Below are 20,006 nucleotides of genomic sequence, written 5' to 3'. Positions count from 1 at the left end.
ACTCTAAGAGAAAAGGAGCACGTGGAGAAAAAGCAAACGTCTATAAAATTACTATCTTGGAAATGAAAAACAAGAGATTATATACATACGGTGACAAAAACTGATGCCAGCAGCAAGCCGACGGAATAGATAAGTCCTCGGCTGTTTAACTGGATCTGAAAAGAAGGAATTTTATTAAAACTATGTGAGAAGTTTGAAGAATAGAGTTAATCTCTGCTAATTGTTCTGTAGCCCTAAACCGCAGTTTCTAAACGACATCTCCAGCAATGTAAAAGCCAAGTAAGATCATTACATCACTGTTATTAGCCCACTCCTCATTCCAGAAGAAGGTGTTTGATCAAAGGGTGACAAACTCAGAGACTGAGAGCATTACAAAGCCTGCCACTCCCACCCCAACTTTCTTACTTGTCTCTTCATTATACCATGAGAATGTACCTTCCTTCTGATTGACTCCTGTGTGATTCCTGCATGAATAAGATGGGGAAAGGCCTTTTTCTCCTGACCCATAATTTGATTTCCCAACTATTGTGAAAGAAATCCCAGGATAAAAATGTCCTTTCCCCCGTACTGTTATTAGGCTGCATAAAGGAAACAAAGATGGAATCTAATAGTGCAAATTGGCATGGTCAGTTTATGTCATTAAAGGGGATCTCAACGATCTAGTGCTAAGGCTCTTGGTTCTGTTTATCTAACTAAGGCTCCCATCCACCCAGCGTATGCAAGCATCTCACAGTTGTTAATGAATTTATCCTCCTAACAGCCTTGTGAGGTAGGGAAGTGCTATTATCCCCACTGGGCAGCTGGAGAACTGATGTGCAGAGATTAAGCGAGTTACTCAAAGTCACCCAGAAGCAGGGAATCAAACTCATCTCTCCCGAGTCCTGGGATAAACTCCTAACCACTGGATCATCCTTCCTCCCTTTATGCTCATATGAGTCCGTCAGAGCTGTTTTTGTTTGTTCCTTTAGGTACTTTAATTGTTTTTTTCTAACTGGCATATTGGAGAATTCAGTTCCGGACTCAGGCTGGTTGAGTCAAAACTCTCTGCTTCAACTGGGCCACGTACCTGGAAGGCCAGGTGTTTGCACTAGGATTTCAATGAGAGAGAAATGTACAAGAGTCTTTTCCTTCACTGGAAGGTTAATACCTTCCCAATTGGAAGCAAAGCGGCTGGCCATTGTGCAGTGGGTAGCATAGGCTACTGCAATTTAACCCTTCAGGCTCCTGATTTTTTTATTTTCTCCATGCAGTTAAAACCTTAAAGCCTAAATAATCTAAGACTGTCTCAAATTCTGCTTATGCTTTCCTGGGTACGCCTCACGGAATAAGTTTCATTAAAAAAATTATTTTATATTATCACATAAAAGCAAGTTAATGTAGAGAATTTTTGCTGGGTAGATGCTGCAGTCTATTAAAGCAGTATTCCCATAGTGCACTACTAGCAACAGAGCATTATAAAGTAACTGAGCCAAATTTAGTCCTCCACTCAAATCAATGGAGTTACAGAAGGGAAGAATTTGGCTCATTCTGTGCAAATAAATCATTAGCAAAGGTCAGTTAGAATCAATAGGCCTCCAAAAGGCAAATCATTTCGCGCAGTTTAAGATTCTTTGTAGTCACTTTACACACTACAAGCATCTTTAAAAGATACTTCGAATGAGGACATTTCTAATGTTTGTCTGGGTGTGTTTATTTTCATTTCGAGCCGGAATATTTCCAATAGCATAACTCTACTTGTTACTGGGATCCAAGGGGACAGCTGAAAGTGCAGTGTTCTTCCTTAAGTGGGCTGATTTCCAGCTCTTAATTACTCAGCTGGGTCTACAAATGTATACAGAGCAAAGCAAAAGCATTAGTCCATTACTGCAAATGATTTGCAGAGCAGAAAATAATTCTGAGGATAAAAGTTCATACACCTCTAACAATGTGGGCCTTGTGTTTTAACAGCTGGATTTCTTTCTGATTTGTAAAACTGTCCTTAATCCAATGAGCAATTCAAATGAGAATTTTCTGTGACAATGTAATTTACTCAAGTGCCAACAGGGAAATAATGGTACACAGTGTATCACCAGCCATCTTTCAGCACTCACATCCTCTCAGCTGGATTATAAAGTGGCACATTTGTAAGAGAATTAGGAATTGCAAATGCAAGGGATGGCTAAAAGCTCAAGAACTACATGGCACAGGACTCCTAAGGCATTCACGGAGTTCTACAGATACACCCAGGAAAAACAAATTGGCCGCCTGCTGGCCCAAACTCTGTGCTCGTGACACAGGTGTAGATCCACAATAACTCCACCGATTTCAGTCCCACAGTGCAACTGAGAGTAGAATTTGACTGGAAAGAGGAGCTCAATTCTGGTATTTGGCAGTCACAATCCTGCAATAAACCACATAAAGGCAGATCCCTCTGTGCAGGCACTATTTCTTTTTCCGCTAGATTCCACTTCAACTGGCACATTTAATACCGACAGTTATGAAGTGGGCATCTGTGCTGGAGGGGCTTGTCTCTTATTTCGTGCTTGTTCAGAGCCCAGCACAATGGGACCTCTGCAAACCACTGGAATGAAACTAAATTATAATAATGAGAACCGTTCATTAAATTCGTATTGCTGCTATAAACTGGAGAGGTTACGGTTTTTATACATGACCTGTAGCCCAATCAAATTCTGGAATTCTGTTGCTGCCCCAGAGTAATGAGACCATCATGTGTTATTCTCAGTAGTCTGACTGTCCCAGGAAACTAGAACATGGAGTGCTTCAAAACAGTAAGGCCAAATCTGGCATCGACCATGTAACGGACGGAGGGAAAAGTACTGATCTTGCTTTTAATGTAAACTGCAGGCTGCAAGTGCCACCCAGGGCGCTGTGTGCTTGTGTAGCTGTGGATGGAGAACGGAAGAAGACTCCTGGGCCATTTCTGCTCACAGCAGCAATTACCGCTTCTTCACAGCCCTCCCTCACAGTTTTTCTGAAACAACATTTTCTCCTAGGGTTGGAAGGAGTGTCTGCCTCCTTGTCTGAGTTCTGAGGACCTTCTCCAATACTTCTCTCTAAACCTGTCTGCTCTCCTCTGAGATCCTCACATTGTAATTATGGGGAAGGAGGTCTGGACAAGATTCCCTTCCTGGCCTTTTGACCATGCTGACACTTCCCCTTTGCTTGTTGCCTTTGGACCACTCCCATCCTTTCCTGACCCTAAACTAGGACAGCAAGTAGTCTGACTGGCTCAATGAATGACAGTAGTATGGATTTACACTGGGGTAACTGAGATCAGAATCCAGCCCCTAGGCTCCTGCAGAGCTCCCAGTGGCTGACCCAGAATCGCTAGTTTTTTTGTACAATAATTCTTGTTTGGATTTTGATTAGAAGCTGTTTCTCACAGGCTCCAATATATTTAATAGCTGGTGGTATTAAATACACCAACTAAAGTGGAATCTAGCCGAAAAAAGAAATAAACTGACGTAGCTGGATGTTTTTAGCATGGAAAATACCTGCATTCAACATGAAGGACAGATGGTGCTTCTCAGTGACATGACTGGACTGGTCTGAAAACAGGAAATGTACCTTTGAAAGCAGAAAAGTTCTTAAACCTACATCTAAAATGGGCCAAATGTTGACATATAAAAGGACACTTGTTACAGGGATTTGTTTTTCAGCCCATCTGCAAAAAAAAATCCTTTTCTTAATTAGGAATTATTAAAATGTACTAAACATATGTTAATCATTTATTAATCTTTTATACACTATTTACAAATGGAGCCTTAATAGAAGGCATGACCATAAGATCTGCTGGTCTTAAAACCCAGCAGGCCTGACAAGAAGGTTGAGTTTATAAAGGGTTAATAAGGGTTAACAAATGTTTTATTAAATGATTACTCAACTGTTAAGGGCAATGGATTGCTTATGACCACTGTAACACCTTCTACTGATGTGGTAACAACCCCCTATAACACACATGACTCAAGACTGTAACATGTTTACAACGTCTTTTAATTATTTATTAACAGTATAAAGTGTGTCTCACCTCACAACAGCAAATCAAATAATCCAATCAACTGCCACCCATCACAACTCCTCAAGATGGAGACTTGAGCATCAGTTTTCATGTAATGGAGTTGCACTAGGAGAGATGAACTCTCACTCCAGCTTGACAGTTCTTGTTGTCACCTTTAGGTAACTAGATATGCTTCTATCCTTGAGTCAAATAAAATGACCCATTGTAGACAGGCAACCTTGCAACAGCTTTTCTTTTGTGAGGCTTGGCATCCTCCTAGAAAAGGATGATTTCTTGGAAGCGACGGGAGAATATTTGTCTAATTTATCTACTTTAATTTTCATGTCTGAGCACTCTATGCCCCTGTGATGGGGTATCCACCCCCACACGAGGCCTGAAGGGGTAAATTAGGCCAATTAACCTCTTGGCTGCACCTGGAGGAAAGCCAGGGAGTGCTAGGGCCTAATTGCTGATGAAGTCCAGCTAGGGGAGGAGCTGGGCAGGGTCTATACAGAGAGGAAGTTAGCAGTAGATAGGGGGCTGCAGTCAGGTGAATCTGCGGTCACACTCCCTGAGACAAGGGGGAGAGCAGGAGCCTGAGAAAGGCAGGGTAGGAAACAGTCAGATCTGAGAGGGATAGATCTGAACCGCTGGTTTGAGGGACCCTGGATTGGAACCCGGGGCAGAGGGTGGGCCCGGATTCCCCTACCAACCACTGCAAGAGTGGCAGAGTCAGCACAGAGGAGACTGCCTGAGACTTTGAGGATAATATCCCAGAAGGAGAGGATAATATCCCAGAAGGAGAGAATGGTGGTGACTTGGCTGGAGGGCTAAGCCACGAAAGAGAGGCACTGCAGCTCTGGACTAGCAGGACAGCAGTTGCAGAGTGACTGACTGGAGCAAGGGGCTGAGTGGCTTCTGGACAGGGTGCGGACAGGGGTGAGGATTTCCCCACATGAGGCCCGAGGAGGTGCTGCTGAGTGTTACAGCCTCATTGCAATGAAAATCATTACACAAGCCTTTTTCTGACGGCAGGATTAAACCCCTTCCATGTAAACAGAGAGGGATGGTTTCCTTGGGGAAAACAATGGTCGCCATGGAATGCACTTTGTCAGGAAGCTCAGTTGGCTGGAATCGATATCGCAGCTGTATTTTCTGGAACAAAAACTACAATTCACTGGGCAAAAACCTTGTTGGGAAACGCAAAGCATTATACAAGCGACTGAGAAGAAGTTTCCATGGTGGTTCAGGAGTCGGAAATGTGTCTCTGGTATGCCACATGCGGGCCCAGCGAAGTGGAAGGACTCAGACTGGAAGGGGGAAAACTGGAAAGAATCTGCTAGTAGGTGAATTGAGAACAACAGAAGGCAAAGAAAGTTGCCAATAAAAAACTGCCCACGCGTCAGATTTTTACCTGTTGTAAATAGGCACAGCTCCTGTGGTTCCCTCTGACTAGGAGCGGCATTGATTTGCACCAGCTGAGGAGTTGGCCCGCTGCATGGATATAATTCATTTTTTTGTTCCAGCTTCAGTTCCTGTTTTTGCCTCCCTCCTGCTGCTGCAGGGTGTGTACGTGTCACTGAATACTAGGATCCTACAGGACTCTGTCATCACGGGCTTTACATTGGGCAGGCAGAAAAGGACCAGGCCTCTTTGAGATGAAGGGCATTTGGATCTGGAGGGCGAAGCTGTTCCAGTTTTTGAAGGGCTGTTGGACGGGGTTCTCACTCTAGGAGACAAAGGTCTCTTCCCAGCAGGGCTGAGTTCATTGTCTGAGCAGCACGGGGGAGAGAGATTGCAGCTGCACACTTAGCCAGCCCATTCCTAGCCCTAGCAGCACCTCTGGTGAAGACACCTAAACCCACTCCCCTAATATCCATGAAAACACAGTAGCTTTTGTTCCAAAAGACACAGTTGTGATTCTTCTATCCCTGAAAGAAAGAAGAGATGAGTGCTCAGGGGGCCAGATTCAGACCTGGTGTAAGCAGGTTGCATCTCCCATGCAAGTGCCTGCCTGGGCCAAATTATCTGGTGATGTAAACAGTGGTGTCCCATGACATGTGACAATAGGGCAGGAAAGCAAAGCAGGTGGAAATGGGCTCCTACTGCTTTATTTCACTGCTTAACCAGCTAGATGTTTTCCCTGGCACACCCGCTTCTGTCATGTGGGGTGTAAGTTACGCCCATTTTACATACACACCTATGGCCAGAGTGATGCAGGTCACACTGCTTTATCGTCTTCCAGCCAACTTACTTCCGACATGTAACATACGCTGCTGTTCTCAGCCCACAATATGGCTCAGTGTCTCACTGGCTTTACCGGCACATAGTTTTACTGTTGTAGCCTTCTCACTGTCTCCTTTTGCCAGTCACTATAATGCTGCAGCCTGACCTATTCCCGATTCAGCTTCCCACTAGCCACAGGGGAAGCCGCAACGGCTCTGAAAATTGGTTCAAATGCTTAGGCAAAAGTGTTCAGACCTCCTCAACTTTCAAAACTAAGCTGGAAATAGGGTGACCAGATAGCAACTGTGAACAAAAGGGACAGGGGGTAGGGGGTAATAGGCACCTATATAAGAAAAAGTCCCAAAAAAACGGGACTGTCCCTTTAAAAATGGGACATCTAGTCACCCTAGCTGGAAATCAACCAAGACCAAGCTCTCTCAGGAGACTACTGGTATTTCCTGCTCCTCCAGTTTAGCTCTGGAATACTGTAAAAACACGCTTGCTTGGCATATGTCACTATTTCTAAATTCAGAGAAAATAAAGCCAGCAAAATGTTTTAAAAACTCAAACAGGGCTTGGGCTTCATTTGCGTTTTGAGCAGAGTGGGAGACGGGGTCTAAGAGTACGTCTACGCAGCAAGTGAAGGTTTGATTGTAGCATGGGTAGGGCCTGGGTAACAAGAGTTAGTAGATATGTTGGCATGGACTTCAGAACAGGTTAGGAATCAGAGTCCATACCCAGGCTCCCCCGTGGGCTTGTACTCTTGGTTGCTAGCCTGTGCAGAAGTCCGTGCTGCCACGTCTACACTACTATTGTCACCTGTATTTTAGATTAAAGCTAACCCGGGTATGCTTACTCATGGTGCAATCACACCTTGACTTGCAGTGTAGACGCATCCTTAGTTGGATTTACCCTACTTCCAACCAACACCGCTTCCTTCTAAATCATAGAGGGAAAGAAAAACTCAACTCCCTCCCTTTATTTAAAAACAGGAAATCCTTTCCTGGGAGACAATTGTCTACAAGCAAAGCATGGTCTGGTATTGAAATCAGGAGAAATAAACTCTCCTTCGAGGTTTGGCTTGTAATCACACAGCTAAGCAGAACAGGAGAATACCCTGCGTTGACTGATTATAGTTGACAGGTTTGCAAGTTCAAAATACATACAGCTTGAATTTAAACAGGGCGCTTCCCCTCTCCCCTTTCTTGCACCGCACATGCAAAGATGCTACCATGAATCCAGATAGCTCTTGCAGTAATGAGCCCTGAAGGGCAACCTGCCTAGCAGCATTTGAAGTTGAACACTGGGGATAAAAGGGAAATAATGTAATTCCAATCTCCAGTTCTGTTCTGGAAATTGCTGAGAGGAAAAGGACTTGCTGTTGCCAAAACCAAACTGATTTTGCTCCAGGATCCATATATGTAAGAAATTATCTCATTTGATCTCAAGGGCTCTGGTATATTTCCAGCCCTCCCTGCTGGCAAAAGCTGAGGGTTCTAAGTCTGCTCCCAAACCTAATTTTGGTATAGCTTCTCCTGCAGTGCTGGGGTTGGCATCACAAGTCAGTGAACTCTGCATTCCCTGAAATATGACGGGGTCTCCAGAGTGCAACAAATCCAGCTGTAATTTAGGACATATGTTACATTCCTGCCTGTCTGTGTGCATTTCCTTACTGGATAGTTTTGAGTAGGGCTGCTGTGTGAATTTCCTTTGTACAATCCAACACAATTCGTATCACCAAGGGCTTGGTTTTGAACAATGCAGGCATCTACAAACTCAAGGTAATAAGGAATGAATGCTGGAGTACAGGAGGACTGGATCCTGTGCTGAGAGATCCCTTTGGGATCGGAAGTAGGGTTGCCAACTTTCTAATCACACAAAACCAAACACCCATGCCTGCCCCCTGCCCTGCCCCGCCCCTTCTCCGAGGCCCCACCCCCCACTCACTCCATTCCCCCCTCCCTCCATTGTTTGCTCTCCCCCACCCTCATTCACTTTCACTGGGATGGGGCAGGGGTTGGGGTGAGGGAGGGGGTGCGGGGTCCCGCCGGCACTTACCATGGCTCCCAGGAAGCATCTGCCTGGTCTCTGCGGTCCCTGGGTGCATAGGTGGCCAGGGAGGCTCCGTGCACCGCCCTTGCAGCTCCCATTGGTCGCGGTTCCTGGCCAATGGGAGCTGTGGAGCTGCCACTCAGGGTGGGGGCAGCGCACAGAGCCTCCCTGTGCCTAGGGGCCGCAGGGGACCTAGCGGCGACTTCCGGGAGCTGTGCGGAGCCAGGGCAGGTTGGAAGCCTGCCTTAGCCCCGCTGTGCCGTTGACCGGCCCGGCCCTGCTGCGCCGTCGAAAACCGGATGCTTGGTAACCCTAACTGGAAGCTTTTCTCACTGTACATCATTCCAGCACCCAGTCGTAAAAGCCCGTGATGAAGAGAATCAATCAATCAATCAATCAATGCAAACTAGGTAAAGGAAGCCGCAGGGCTCAATTCTAGGCCGGCTATGCCCCTGCCCAGGGGAGTCATGATCTCTGTTACTCCCAGTCACAGGCTACGGATATCATCAGGCTCTGGGTGCGGGAGAGAGCAGCTGCTATTCCCCTGCCTGTGCAGATGGGTGGGAAATTAGCTTCACTCCCCCCAGTCCAACACAGTTGAGCTGGCGCGGACTGGGAAGGAAGTTGTCCCACTGCAAAGGCTGAGGCAATGTTGAAACAGAGACCCAACTGTGACTGTCACACCACTCAGTCTGTGCCCTACTCCTGGCACAGGGCCTTGCTCAGACTGGACTGCAAGGGCCAATCCTGCCCCATGTGAACAGATGCGACTTAACATGAGTAAGGGCTGCAAAATTGGCCTTATGGTTGCTAGCGCTTCTGAAGAGTACAAGACTTCACACCATGGAGGCTGAGTCGGAGGGCACACGCCACTGGTGGAACAATACTTTGTCAGGCAGGACCTAGTTACACAAAACGGCTACATGCCCGGTCAGTCATTGTTATACTGTGATATGAATTGATGCCAACACGTGGTCATCGGTGGCACTTTTGCAAAGCACACTCATTAGGAAGGCGTATGCAGACATTAGCAGGTGACTATTATATAATTTGAATAGGCCTAAGGACCAGGTTTTGTTTGAGAGCTCCTGGCCAAAGAAACGACACAGTCCCACAGCTGGAGGCACGAACGTTCTTCTGTGGAGGAGCTAGTGCTAGCCTCACCTCTCATCTCACAGGCAGTTCTCTCCGATGCACCTGGGGGATGCCCAAAACAGGAGCCAGACATCAGCTTTCAACAGCCTGTGCAGTTAAAGCCTGCCCCAGTGGCTGATGGGGAGATTGATCAACAGTCCATAGTGCAGCTAGTATACTCGCTATACAGATACATAGAATGAAAATAGATACAGGAGGGGAAAATGGGGCGAGATCACTGACAGCTCCATTTCAAGGTGGAGCTGATCCTGCTCTTCTAAGGAAGTTAAAAAAAAAAGTCCTGGCCCAAACCTGTTCTGATTGCTGACGGTGCTGCAGGTTCACTACGGCTGCCAGATGGAGACCCTGAGAAGCACCTGGAAGAAAGATAGGAAACCTTTTCCATGGACGGTTTTTGTTTCTGTTCTGCATTTGCTAGGCCTGCATTACTTGGCTCCCAAGGATTGAGTCCAATGGCATTTCAAAAGCAACAACCAGTTCAGGACTCCGAGTGTTGAAGAACTGAAAATGTGAGGGCTGCCGGGGACAAGGATCGTGTGGTTCTTTGCTGGAAAGCTCTGCATGAGGGCTGGATGAGTGACAGGGCCAGTACAGAGGCAGGTAGAAGGGTGTGTGACCAAACAAACTCTGTGAGCAATGATGAGGCGAGCTCTGAAGGAGTAAGACTGACAGGTCTTTCAGACAGACAGGTCTTAACAAGTAAAGAAGCTACCTCGAATTAATATAACTGGGATATAGATGAGATACAGAAGGAACCAAGGTAATCCGGTGAGGAAGCTTCTTGATATTTATTTTCTAAGACAAAGGCTAGGAGGGTTTCATTTGCATCTGATTTGCAAGCTGCTTTACTGTCTGGCGGAGAAAGGATGGAGGTGGTGGTTTGAGCAACAGCTGAAGGCATTGGGAGAAACCTAAGAAGACAAGATGGATGAGGCAAAAAAAGGAACCACCAGGGATATCACAGGTTGAGATCATGGATAATCCTCCTGAAGGAGGAGACAGCAAACAACTATGGAACCTTTCAATTTGGTCACCAACGGTAGCTGTTCTGCCCTGGAGGAAAACTAAATTGAGAACTAGCTGTAAGCTTTGACCAGACTTCTGTCAATCTGTGACCAAGAAGTAAGCCAGGGACAGAAAGAAAGAAAGAAAGATCCAGTAATCCAGATTGGTGACTGCACAGGAAGAGATTTGGCTCCAAGCATCTGTGCCCAGAGGGAAAAAAATATCAGGGTGGCTTCTTGCCTCCTGGGTGCCAGGAGAAATGATCACAATGAGGTTGTCTGACATTGTAAAGGAGCAGTCCACATTGTAGTCCATGGGGGAACAAATGATTCCAAGAAGGGAGATTCACTATAGCCAAGATTCACTCCAGGCAAAGAACTAAAGATCACCTCGGTTGAGCCCATCTTTTCCAAGATCTTCCCAGTGCCGAGTGAGAAAGGGAGAATGATACCAGAAACCAAATGATAAAATCGGAGAAATGCAGGGCTGGAAGGGATCTCAAAGTTATCAAGCCCAGCCCCCTGCGCTGAGGCAGGACCAAATAAACCTAGACCATCCTTGGCAGGTGTTTGTCCAGCCTGTTCTTAAAAACCTCCAAGGACGGGGATTCCACAACCTCCCTTGGAAGCCTATTCCAGAGCTTATCTGCCCTTAGGGCAGGTCTTCACTACCCACCAGATCGGCGGGTAGAAATCAATCTATCAGGGATCGATTTATCGCGTCTCTTCTAGACGCAGATAAATCAATCCCTGAACACACTCCCCGTCAACTCCGGAACTCCAGCTCATGAGAGGCGGAAGCGAAGTCGACGAGGGAGCGGCAGCGGTCGACTCGCCATCATCCTCACGGCTAGGTAAGTCGACCTAAGATATGCCGACTTCGGCTACACTATTCACGTAGCTGAAGTTGCGTACCTTAGGTCGACCCCCACCCCTAGTGTAGACCAGGGCTTAGAGTTAGAAAGTTATTCCTAATATCTAACCTAAACCTCCTTTGCTGCAGATTAAACCCATTAATTCTTGTCCGACCTTCAGTGGACATGGAGAACAATTGATCACTGTCCTCTTTATAGCAGTCCCTAACATAACTGAAGACTGTTATTAGCTCTCCCCTGAGCCTTCTTTTCTCAAGACTAAACATGCCCTCTTTTTTCAACTTTTCCTCATAGGTCAGGTTTTCTAAAACCTTTGATCATTTTTGTTGCTCTCCTCTGGATTCTCTCCAATTTGTCCACATCTTTCCTAAAGGGTGGCACCAAGAATTGGACACAATGCTCTAGCTGAGACCTCACCAATGCTGAGGAAAGCAGGATAATTACCTTCCATATCTTACATACCATACTCCTGTTAATACTCCCCTGTGTATAAAATATAGTTTTTTGTCTGGTGAAAAAAAATTTCCCTGGAACCTAACCCCGCACCCTTTACATTAAATCTTACGTGGAAATTGGATTTGTTTAACATCGTTTCGCTTAGTCTCATTTTTCAGGAACAGAACTACAACATTAAGCGAGGAGTTGCTGTATTTAAAGAATCTCTTCTTATTGCCTTTTATGTCCTTTGCTAGGTGTAACTCATTTTGTGCCTTAGGCTTTCTGATTTTGTCCCTACATGCTTGTGCTGTTCTTTTGTACTCCTTAGCAATTTGTCCAGGTTTCCATTTCTTGAAGGATTCCTTTTGGATTTTGATGAATGATGCACCCGCTTTGTAGATTCTCAGGGCACTGGAAAAATGCCTTCTGCGATGAGCGACGTTTTGGATTAGGTCTCCATTTATGCTGATGGGTACTAACGGCCTGCATTCAAAATGTAGACATGCTTGACACTACTTGGGAAAGTTGGAGGAGGGGAACTTCCACGAACTCAGACAATAGGGCGCGGGCTTCCAAACACATAACAAGAGACAAGAGATAGAGATTTTTTTCTGAAATAAAAGCTGAAGAATAAGATAATCCATGCACTAAAATGTACATGTACCAAAGCAAAGAGCATGGGAAACAAGCCATCAGAACCAGGAGTGTCACTTACAATGGGGTGGCCTGGGCACTGAACTGGGACTTCTATTCCCAGCTCTGACCTACTGTGTGAACTTAAGGAAGTCAATTCATCTCTCTGACGGGTTCCTTTACCAGGAAGATTTTTTTTCCAGGGACTCTGTTTATATTATGTGTTTGTACTGAGCAAGATTTTTAAGGATGTTTAGTTGCCAACAATTTCAATTGGACTTAGGTGCCTCCAGTGACTAGGATGATGGCCCTTGATTTCAGTTGGGGCCGTTAGGTGTGGTTGTAATACACATAATAAATAATACTACTCTATTACTAAGGAGGCAGAACTGGGACCTTTTGGGATGAGTCTCATCACAGCACTGTTAGTATTGATCAGTACAATCTATACAGAGTTGCTGTGATATGTTAGAAGTATTTACAATGCTAGCGAGCTACAATTCAGCAAACAAGAGAATGCCGACCTCATGTCCTAATATCTCTGTGGCTCAATGGACCCTCTGTAAAATGGGCACAGGAATCCTGCTTTACAGGGGTTTTGTGAGGCTTACTGTTTGTAAGACACTTAGAGATCCTTGGATGAAGCACAACACAATATTAACAACACAATGGGGCCTCACATTCAGAACTTCACCACTTAAACCTATTTCCTGCTATGAGCACTTGATCGGCTGGTTAGTGGGTGAAACCACATTACCACATAAGGTTAAAAAAATGTCAGCACGTATAAAATCATAGCACAGCACATTGCCAGTTGTGTACACACATCTCGATACCAAAGCTTGTCACACAGACAAAAGAAAAAGGAATCAGATGCTGCTCCACATTTCACCAGTGTAAAACCAGCGTAATGCCACTGATTTCTTCTGGATTTACACCAGTGAAAATGAGAGCAGAATTTGGCCACTGGTGATTATAAATCGGATGGGACAAAACAACAGACATCGAGGGATTTCACCAGACCTGACATAGGAGACCAGTCTAGGAGCAGATGTCAATCTGAATGTCAGAGCACATCATTCACATGGATTCTTGCCCTGCCCGTTCTCCTCCATCAGGAGGATCCCTCTAGGGTTCCCCACAGGCAGCCTCACTGACCTAGCCTCAGGAAGGGGGTGGGGGCAGCATTGGTATGTGACTAGAGTGGTGTCTACACTGTGTTTTAAAACCCACAGCAGCGAGTCTCAGGGTCTACAGACTAGGGGTTGTGCTATGGCACTCAAAGCAGCTGAGTAGACGCTGGGCTGAAGCAAGGGTTCTGAAGCCCAGGGTGGGAGGGTGGGTCAGAGCCCAAGCTTCAGCACAAGCAGCAACATCTACAGTGTTGATTTTAGCACCACAGCGCAAGCTCTGAGCACCTGAGTCTGTAGACTCAGACTCAGACTCACTGCCATGGTTTTAAAATGCAGTGTAGACATACCCTCGGTGCCACAGCAGTCCTCCTGGCAGAGACTGATGAAGGGATGTACTGAATCAATGTTTCACTGGCTGCTCTGCCCAGGACCTCGTCCCAACCAGCAGATCCTTCCACCTTCTGGGCTGCACTGCTCATCACAGACCCTTTGGCTGCTTTCTGTCACCAGTACCTTCCCGGCAAGCAGGCTAACCAGTTCAGGGACCCTGTGGATGGGTTTCCTCTGATGGATGATGGCACGAGCTAACTCTGGCCCCAGGAGCATATGATATGGGTGAAATCCTGCCCACCCCCCACCCCAAAATCAATGGCTAAACTCCCAGGATTTCACCCTATGTGTTTTAAGATATTCATCCTGGACCTGATTCAGCAAAGCATGGAAGCACGTGCCTAACTTTAAGCATGGACCTAAATCCCATTGACTTAATGTGACAAACATGTACTCAAGTGAAGAGATGGTTGGGAATTTTCCATCAAAAGGGTTTTTCTATGGAAAATGTGGTTTCACAAAATTAAAATTTTTCCACAGGAAAACTTCAATTCTGCCAACATTTAAAGAAAAAAAATTTCTTTCAGGAAAACCGAAACATTATTTTGTTTTGGATCAGGCTGTCCTGAATTGAAAGATTTTGATTTGTTGAAATGACCTGAAATGTCTTGTTCAATATTAAACTTCATTTCCCTATGGCACTGAAGCAAACGAACCTATTCACATGATTAAAGTTACTCATGCACTTAAGCACATTTCTGGACTGGAGGTTTCACTTTTAGCCCATCTACTCTTTCCACCAGTGTCTTCGCTCCATTGGTCTTAAAGCTACAAGTGCCTTAACAGTTTGTTTATTAAAATGCATTTACCCTCTGCTTTCTCTCAAATTTAATTTCAAATCCCGTCATCCGGCTGTGGCATGATTCAGTTATCTTGCTCATTCCGGTGGGGTCATTTGCAGTTTTGGATGGTAATTTAAAAGTAATTATGCTCAAACTGGCTTTTCTTTTCTTAATCTTTTCTTGTGTGTGTGTGTGTGGGGGGGGGGGGGGGGGCAGGAAGAAATGCTTCAAAGCTTCAGAAATAGCTTTGGGGACTTCCTCTTTCGGACGAGGCAATCCAAATGGGAAGTTGGGAACCTGCCAAACATTTATAGAAATGGTAATTTTTAGCTTTGAAATCTTCCAGTGTTTAACATGTAAGCAAAGTCATATTAGTCTGTTAAAAACATGGGCCCAGTTGTGCAGGGCCTGAATGATGTGAGTAAGCCTTGTTGGTGTGAGGAGTCCTAACACTTATTTTCACAAATCCCTCAGCGTAAGCTTCGTGTGGTTGTCTTCTCTAGATTTAGTCCAGTACCAGGCACACCGATGGGGCTGAATAAATAATGAACAATCATAATTCACAAGTGTTGTCCGTGTCAGCGGACTGAGCCAAGTCCTTACACGCCAGATACAGTTTTTAGTTTGGCTGGCTGTGGAGTCTGGGCTAAATCCGTTAACTTGAAGTAAATAGTGAGGAAACGCTCATGGCGAATTATAGGGTTGTTGTTAAAGCTGCTTTTTAAACATGTGACCACATTGCATAACAAATAATCGGGATAAATTAAACAGTGAGGACATTGTTACACATGGATGAAAGCACGCTACTCATGTTCAGCCTCTTGTTTGTGTCCCTTTTAGAGGAAAAACACAACAAGGATAGGGAAGAGCTACGATCTAGAAAAATGAATTTGATCCCTACTACATTTAATTTAGTTTTGTTTTTAACCCCAGCCTTTTTCCCCAGTCCAAGTGAAATGTCAGAGTTCGGTCATAAGGTCACTGCTCCTCCACACGGAGACTTTAGCTCAAGATTGAAAGTATCATTATTCATGGAAGATGTTTCACACGTTGAAGCATAAAACGATGAATAGGTGAAATAGAGGCACAGATCTTTTTGATATGTACTGCGTTTTAATTAGTCCTTTGCTCTCTCTTGGCGCCATGTGGGTGGGGTGGGGCAGGAGAGCTTGCACTGCTGCTACTTTTAGTAGGTATTAGGAAAAACTTTCTACAGCTAAGGGTAGTTAAACTCTGGAATAGGCTTCCAGGAGAGGTTGAGGGGTCCCTGAGCTGAGTGTGGGGGTGGGGGTCTCTAGGTGCTGTTGTAATACAGAATCATATTTGAAAGCCACTAAGTGTTGTTTATTGCTTTAAGTGAATGTAGTGCCGCCAGTGGAGGTGTTTAAGAACTGGTTGGACGGACACCTGTCAGGGATAGTCTCTGTATATTAGACCTCAGTGCAGGGGGCTGGACTTGATGACTTCTCAAGGTCTTTTCCAGCCTTACATTTCTAGGATTCTGTATTACTGCAGATCCTTGAGACCCCTTCTTAGATTGGGGCCCCATCTGGTTACGTGCTGTACGGACACAAAGTAAGAGCAAGTTCCTGCCCCCCAGAGCTTCCTATGTAAATAAACAAGGCTGATAAAGGGTGGGAGGTGAAATAAAGGCACAGAGAGGGGCAGGCACTTGTCCCAGGTCACACACAGAGCAGGTCACTGGCACAGCTGGGAATAGAAGCCAGGTCACCTGAGCCCCAGTACTCTATCCATTGGACCACACTGCCTCTAAATACCAAACATGCCCTGAAGACAGACAGGGGACTGCAATCTTCAGGGATGCCAGGTAATATGCACTGTATTCACTTAAAGCAATGAACAACGCCTACTGGCGTTGTCCAATAGGGTGCCAACGTTTAATCCACGTGCAAAGGTGTCTTTATTCCTCTTGTGAATTAATCCTAGATGCATTTGTGGGGGTGGGGAAACCTTCTTGGCAATTCCTGACCCTTGAGTGCCTGACCGTGTGCCTTTAATGTTCCCTTATCACATTGATAAGGAATTTCCCAGGTTGTAGTTTGGGGTTGTTGGTTTTTTTTGGTAGATGAGGGTACGAGGCGGGGAGAGAAACCCATGAAACGAGGAAGCAGCAGCTTCACTCTGCAGGACTTGAAAGCTCACCTGGCTGGCAGGAATTGGCAATGGCGGGTGTCAGTTCCATAATCAGGAACTGTTCCGCTCAACGCCGTCAGAAAGCACTTTCCGGTGCACCTTAAGAGGGATACCCTCTCCTGAGCCCTCACGAGGTCTGCTGGAGAGCGGCAGAGCAAAGGTACAACCGTGCAAGTGCAAGCCCAGCTCACTAGGACTCCCTAATCCCTTTGCACTTTACAAGACCCATGGGCTTTTCACTATGGTCTTGATTGTCCCTAAGTCTGTGGGTGCAGGGGGTAGTGGATGCCATAGGCCCATGCCAGCCCTTGCTTGTAGCAGGTGGGCAAGGATAGGGCAGGGTGTGATTACAGCCTTGACTTTGTCCCCACAAAACTTTGTCCAGCCGAGCCGGCACAGGGGTGCAAACCTTTGCTGCTGAGTTAGGCTCAGGAGCAAGAGGGAAGCACAGTACAGCCCTCCTTAGCTTCCTTCTCCTATGCTGAAAACTGATCATTTATTTCTACACTTTGTTTTCTGCCTTGTTAGTGATATTCTGATCCATGGTAGTGTTTTACCCATCATCTGGTGACTACTTAGTTTTCTTAACAGCCTCCTTTATTGACATGCTCCAAGAATTCTAATGGCTTAGTGAGGCATGATTTTCCTTTCCAAAAGCTATCCTGGTTTGTTTCTATCCAAACTTTTTCATCTATGTATTTTATCATTCTATTTTTATCCCTTCAGAGTAGAGCTCTCAGTCTATTATTAAGCAATTTACCTCTGTCTCTCTCATGTATCTATTCAAAATACAGTATAATATGGTATCTTATTGCAGTTTGGGCTATTGTATTCAACGGGAAATAAAAGTACTCATGCCACAAATCCTAGACAGAATTAACTACAGTTTCCTACATCATACATAGGTATTGCTATTTGCTCACTCAAATTTCAACTGAAAGAACTTTTACCTGACAGAAAACATGGCAGGCGCCTAAAAGAAATATTTTTATTTAATAAAAATAAAAACCAATCAAACGTAGGACTTACATATGAACCATAATCCACTGCTAGAGTCTGCAGAGCCCATGGGAGACCCAGGCCAATTAAAATGTCAAAAACATTACTTCCAATGGAGTTCGACACAGCCATATCCCCCATGCCTGCAGAAACAGGAAACCGGATACAATCAGTCGTTTCAGTAAAGGCTTCTTGCTCTTCAGCAAGAATATCTGCATCTGAATTACTCCTGACTCTGCATAGATTAACACTAGCTAGATTTGGCCTCTCTTTATAACTGATGCTCATTTCTTCCAAAAAATAATGGGCATACTGGGAAAGCGTATGTTTCACTAAGAAACATCCTCTTGGCCTCCTAAAGCAGTATTGCCAACTCAGTTTTTCTTAAAGCTCCAGCTTCTGGAGTCATGGGAAATCTGTTTTCATTAAAAATAACTTTCCAGCCCTCCTGGTTGCAGAGAAAAGCTGGAGAAAATGACTCAAGTGCCCCCAAAGTCTCAGAAACCAAAAGGCAAATAAACAGAAGCCCAATTAAAAAAAAAATCCTTAATTTTCAAGTTAAACATGTTTTTTTGAGTGCTTGGCATTGGCTATGCTGCTAAAGCAGGGTCCAGATTCAGTAATGGCCTTTTACTATCATATGTGATGGCAAGTTAGTTCTAGGACAGGGGTAGGCAACCTATGACATGTGTGCCGAAGGCGGCATTCGAGCTGATTTTGAGTGGCACTCACATTGCCCGGGTCCTGGCCACTGGTCTGGGGGCTCTGCATTTTAATTTAATTTTAAATGAAGCTTCTTAAACATTTTAAAAACCTTATTTACTTTACATACAACAATAGTTTAGTTATATATTATAGACTTATAGAAAGAGACCTTCTAAAAACGTTCAAATGTATGACTGGCACGTGAAACCTTAAATTAGAGTAAATAAATGAAGACTCGGCACACCCCTTCTGAAAGGTTGCCGACCCCTGTTCTAGGACAATCTTCTGTTCTCTCTGCAAATATTAAATTTCAAATCAGCGTTGATTTCACTCCTCAGAACCACTCCCTGCTGCTCCTTTGGACATATTAGTAAGCCACTAAAGTGGCCCTCCCCAAATGTTAAGTGGAACCAACACAAGACTCCAAGGGCCAGTTCCTCTGCTCTAATGGAGCTATGAGAATTTCCACCAGCTGATGATCTGCCTCTAGAGGCATAAGAACCGGAAAAGGACAGAAGGACAGAGGCTGTTCTATCTCATCTGTGTCATGCCCCTCTGCCCATTCTGCCCTGCCCAGAGAATAGCTCTGGAAACCTATGGTTCTGAATAATAGAGTGGATGTCCAAAGGCTGCAATGGCTTCAAGTAATTATGCCTATTACAGATCTGTTGGAGTCTTATTTGAAACCCTTACGTCATGCCACATCTTGGAAACCCTGTATTACAGAACCCGAGTAGCAGGCACACTAAACATCATGCCCATTTTTCCAGTTGAGCTGGTAAGGGTGAGCTGGGGAATGCTCATGTCCTGCCCTTCAGCCCCAGCTTGGTTTTTTTCAAAGCTTGGACCCCCTGAGAATAGCATCTGTACACCTCAGGGAAGATGCACTTCCATATCATCCCCTTTATCGGGAAAGCTTATCTGGAGGCTAGCAATCCATACTTCCTCTGTACCTCCTTACAAGGCAGTGGACGCGTAGGAGATGCTTTACATCCATGTTTGCTGATATAGGAGGCAAACCTACCTTGTCTTGCTACTATAAGGCTAGCCATGCAGTCCGGTACGCTGGTGCCAGCTGCCAGGAATGTGATACCCATGATCACATCTGGAATACCCAACGTGTAGCCAATGATCGTAACCTAAGGAAATAAATGGAATTGTCAAGAGGCTTAAATTCATTTAAAACCTAATCAAACTTGTCCCTACATTGCAATATGTTCTGGGTCAGTTTCTATAACTAAGTTGGATGGTGATGCAAAAGAACTTTTTTAAAAGGGAAAATTAAGAGAGGGAGGGGTTTAGTGGGCAGGGCAACTGGCATAGGATCAGGAAACCTGAGTTCTATTCCCCGCTCTGCCACTGACCGTTGACAAGCCACTTCACCTCACAAGGCCTTTCGTTTCTCTACGCCCTTTATCTGCTGTGACTATTTGAACTGTAAACTACTTGGGGCAGGGACTGTC

General features: G+C 45.2%; 1 protein-coding gene across 2 annotated transcripts in view; it reads right to left on the bottom strand.

Annotated features, from left to right (window-relative positions):
• SLC24A3 (solute carrier family 24 member 3) overlaps positions 1-20,006 on the bottom strand; it is a 339,499-nt gene that overhangs the window by 16,650 nt on the left and 302,843 nt on the right. For both annotated transcript variants that reach the window (XM_065589824.1, XM_065589823.1), the window contains exons 14-16: positions 19,568-19,682; positions 17,869-17,981; positions 90-155 (exon numbers count right to left, since the gene is read on the bottom strand). In XM_065589824.1, the coding sequence (XP_065445896.1) occupies positions 90-155; positions 17,869-17,981; positions 19,568-19,682 (294 nt within the window). The remainder of the gene's footprint in view (positions 1-89; positions 156-17,868; positions 17,982-19,567; positions 19,683-20,006) is intronic.

This window comes from Chrysemys picta, chromosome 3 (assembly GCF_011386835.1).
Source record: "Chrysemys picta bellii isolate R12L10 chromosome 3, ASM1138683v2, whole genome shotgun sequence".
NCBI classification, from domain to species: Eukaryota; Metazoa; Chordata; order Testudines; family Emydidae; genus Chrysemys; species Chrysemys picta.
This window is presented reverse-complemented; position numbering and strand designations above follow the sequence as displayed.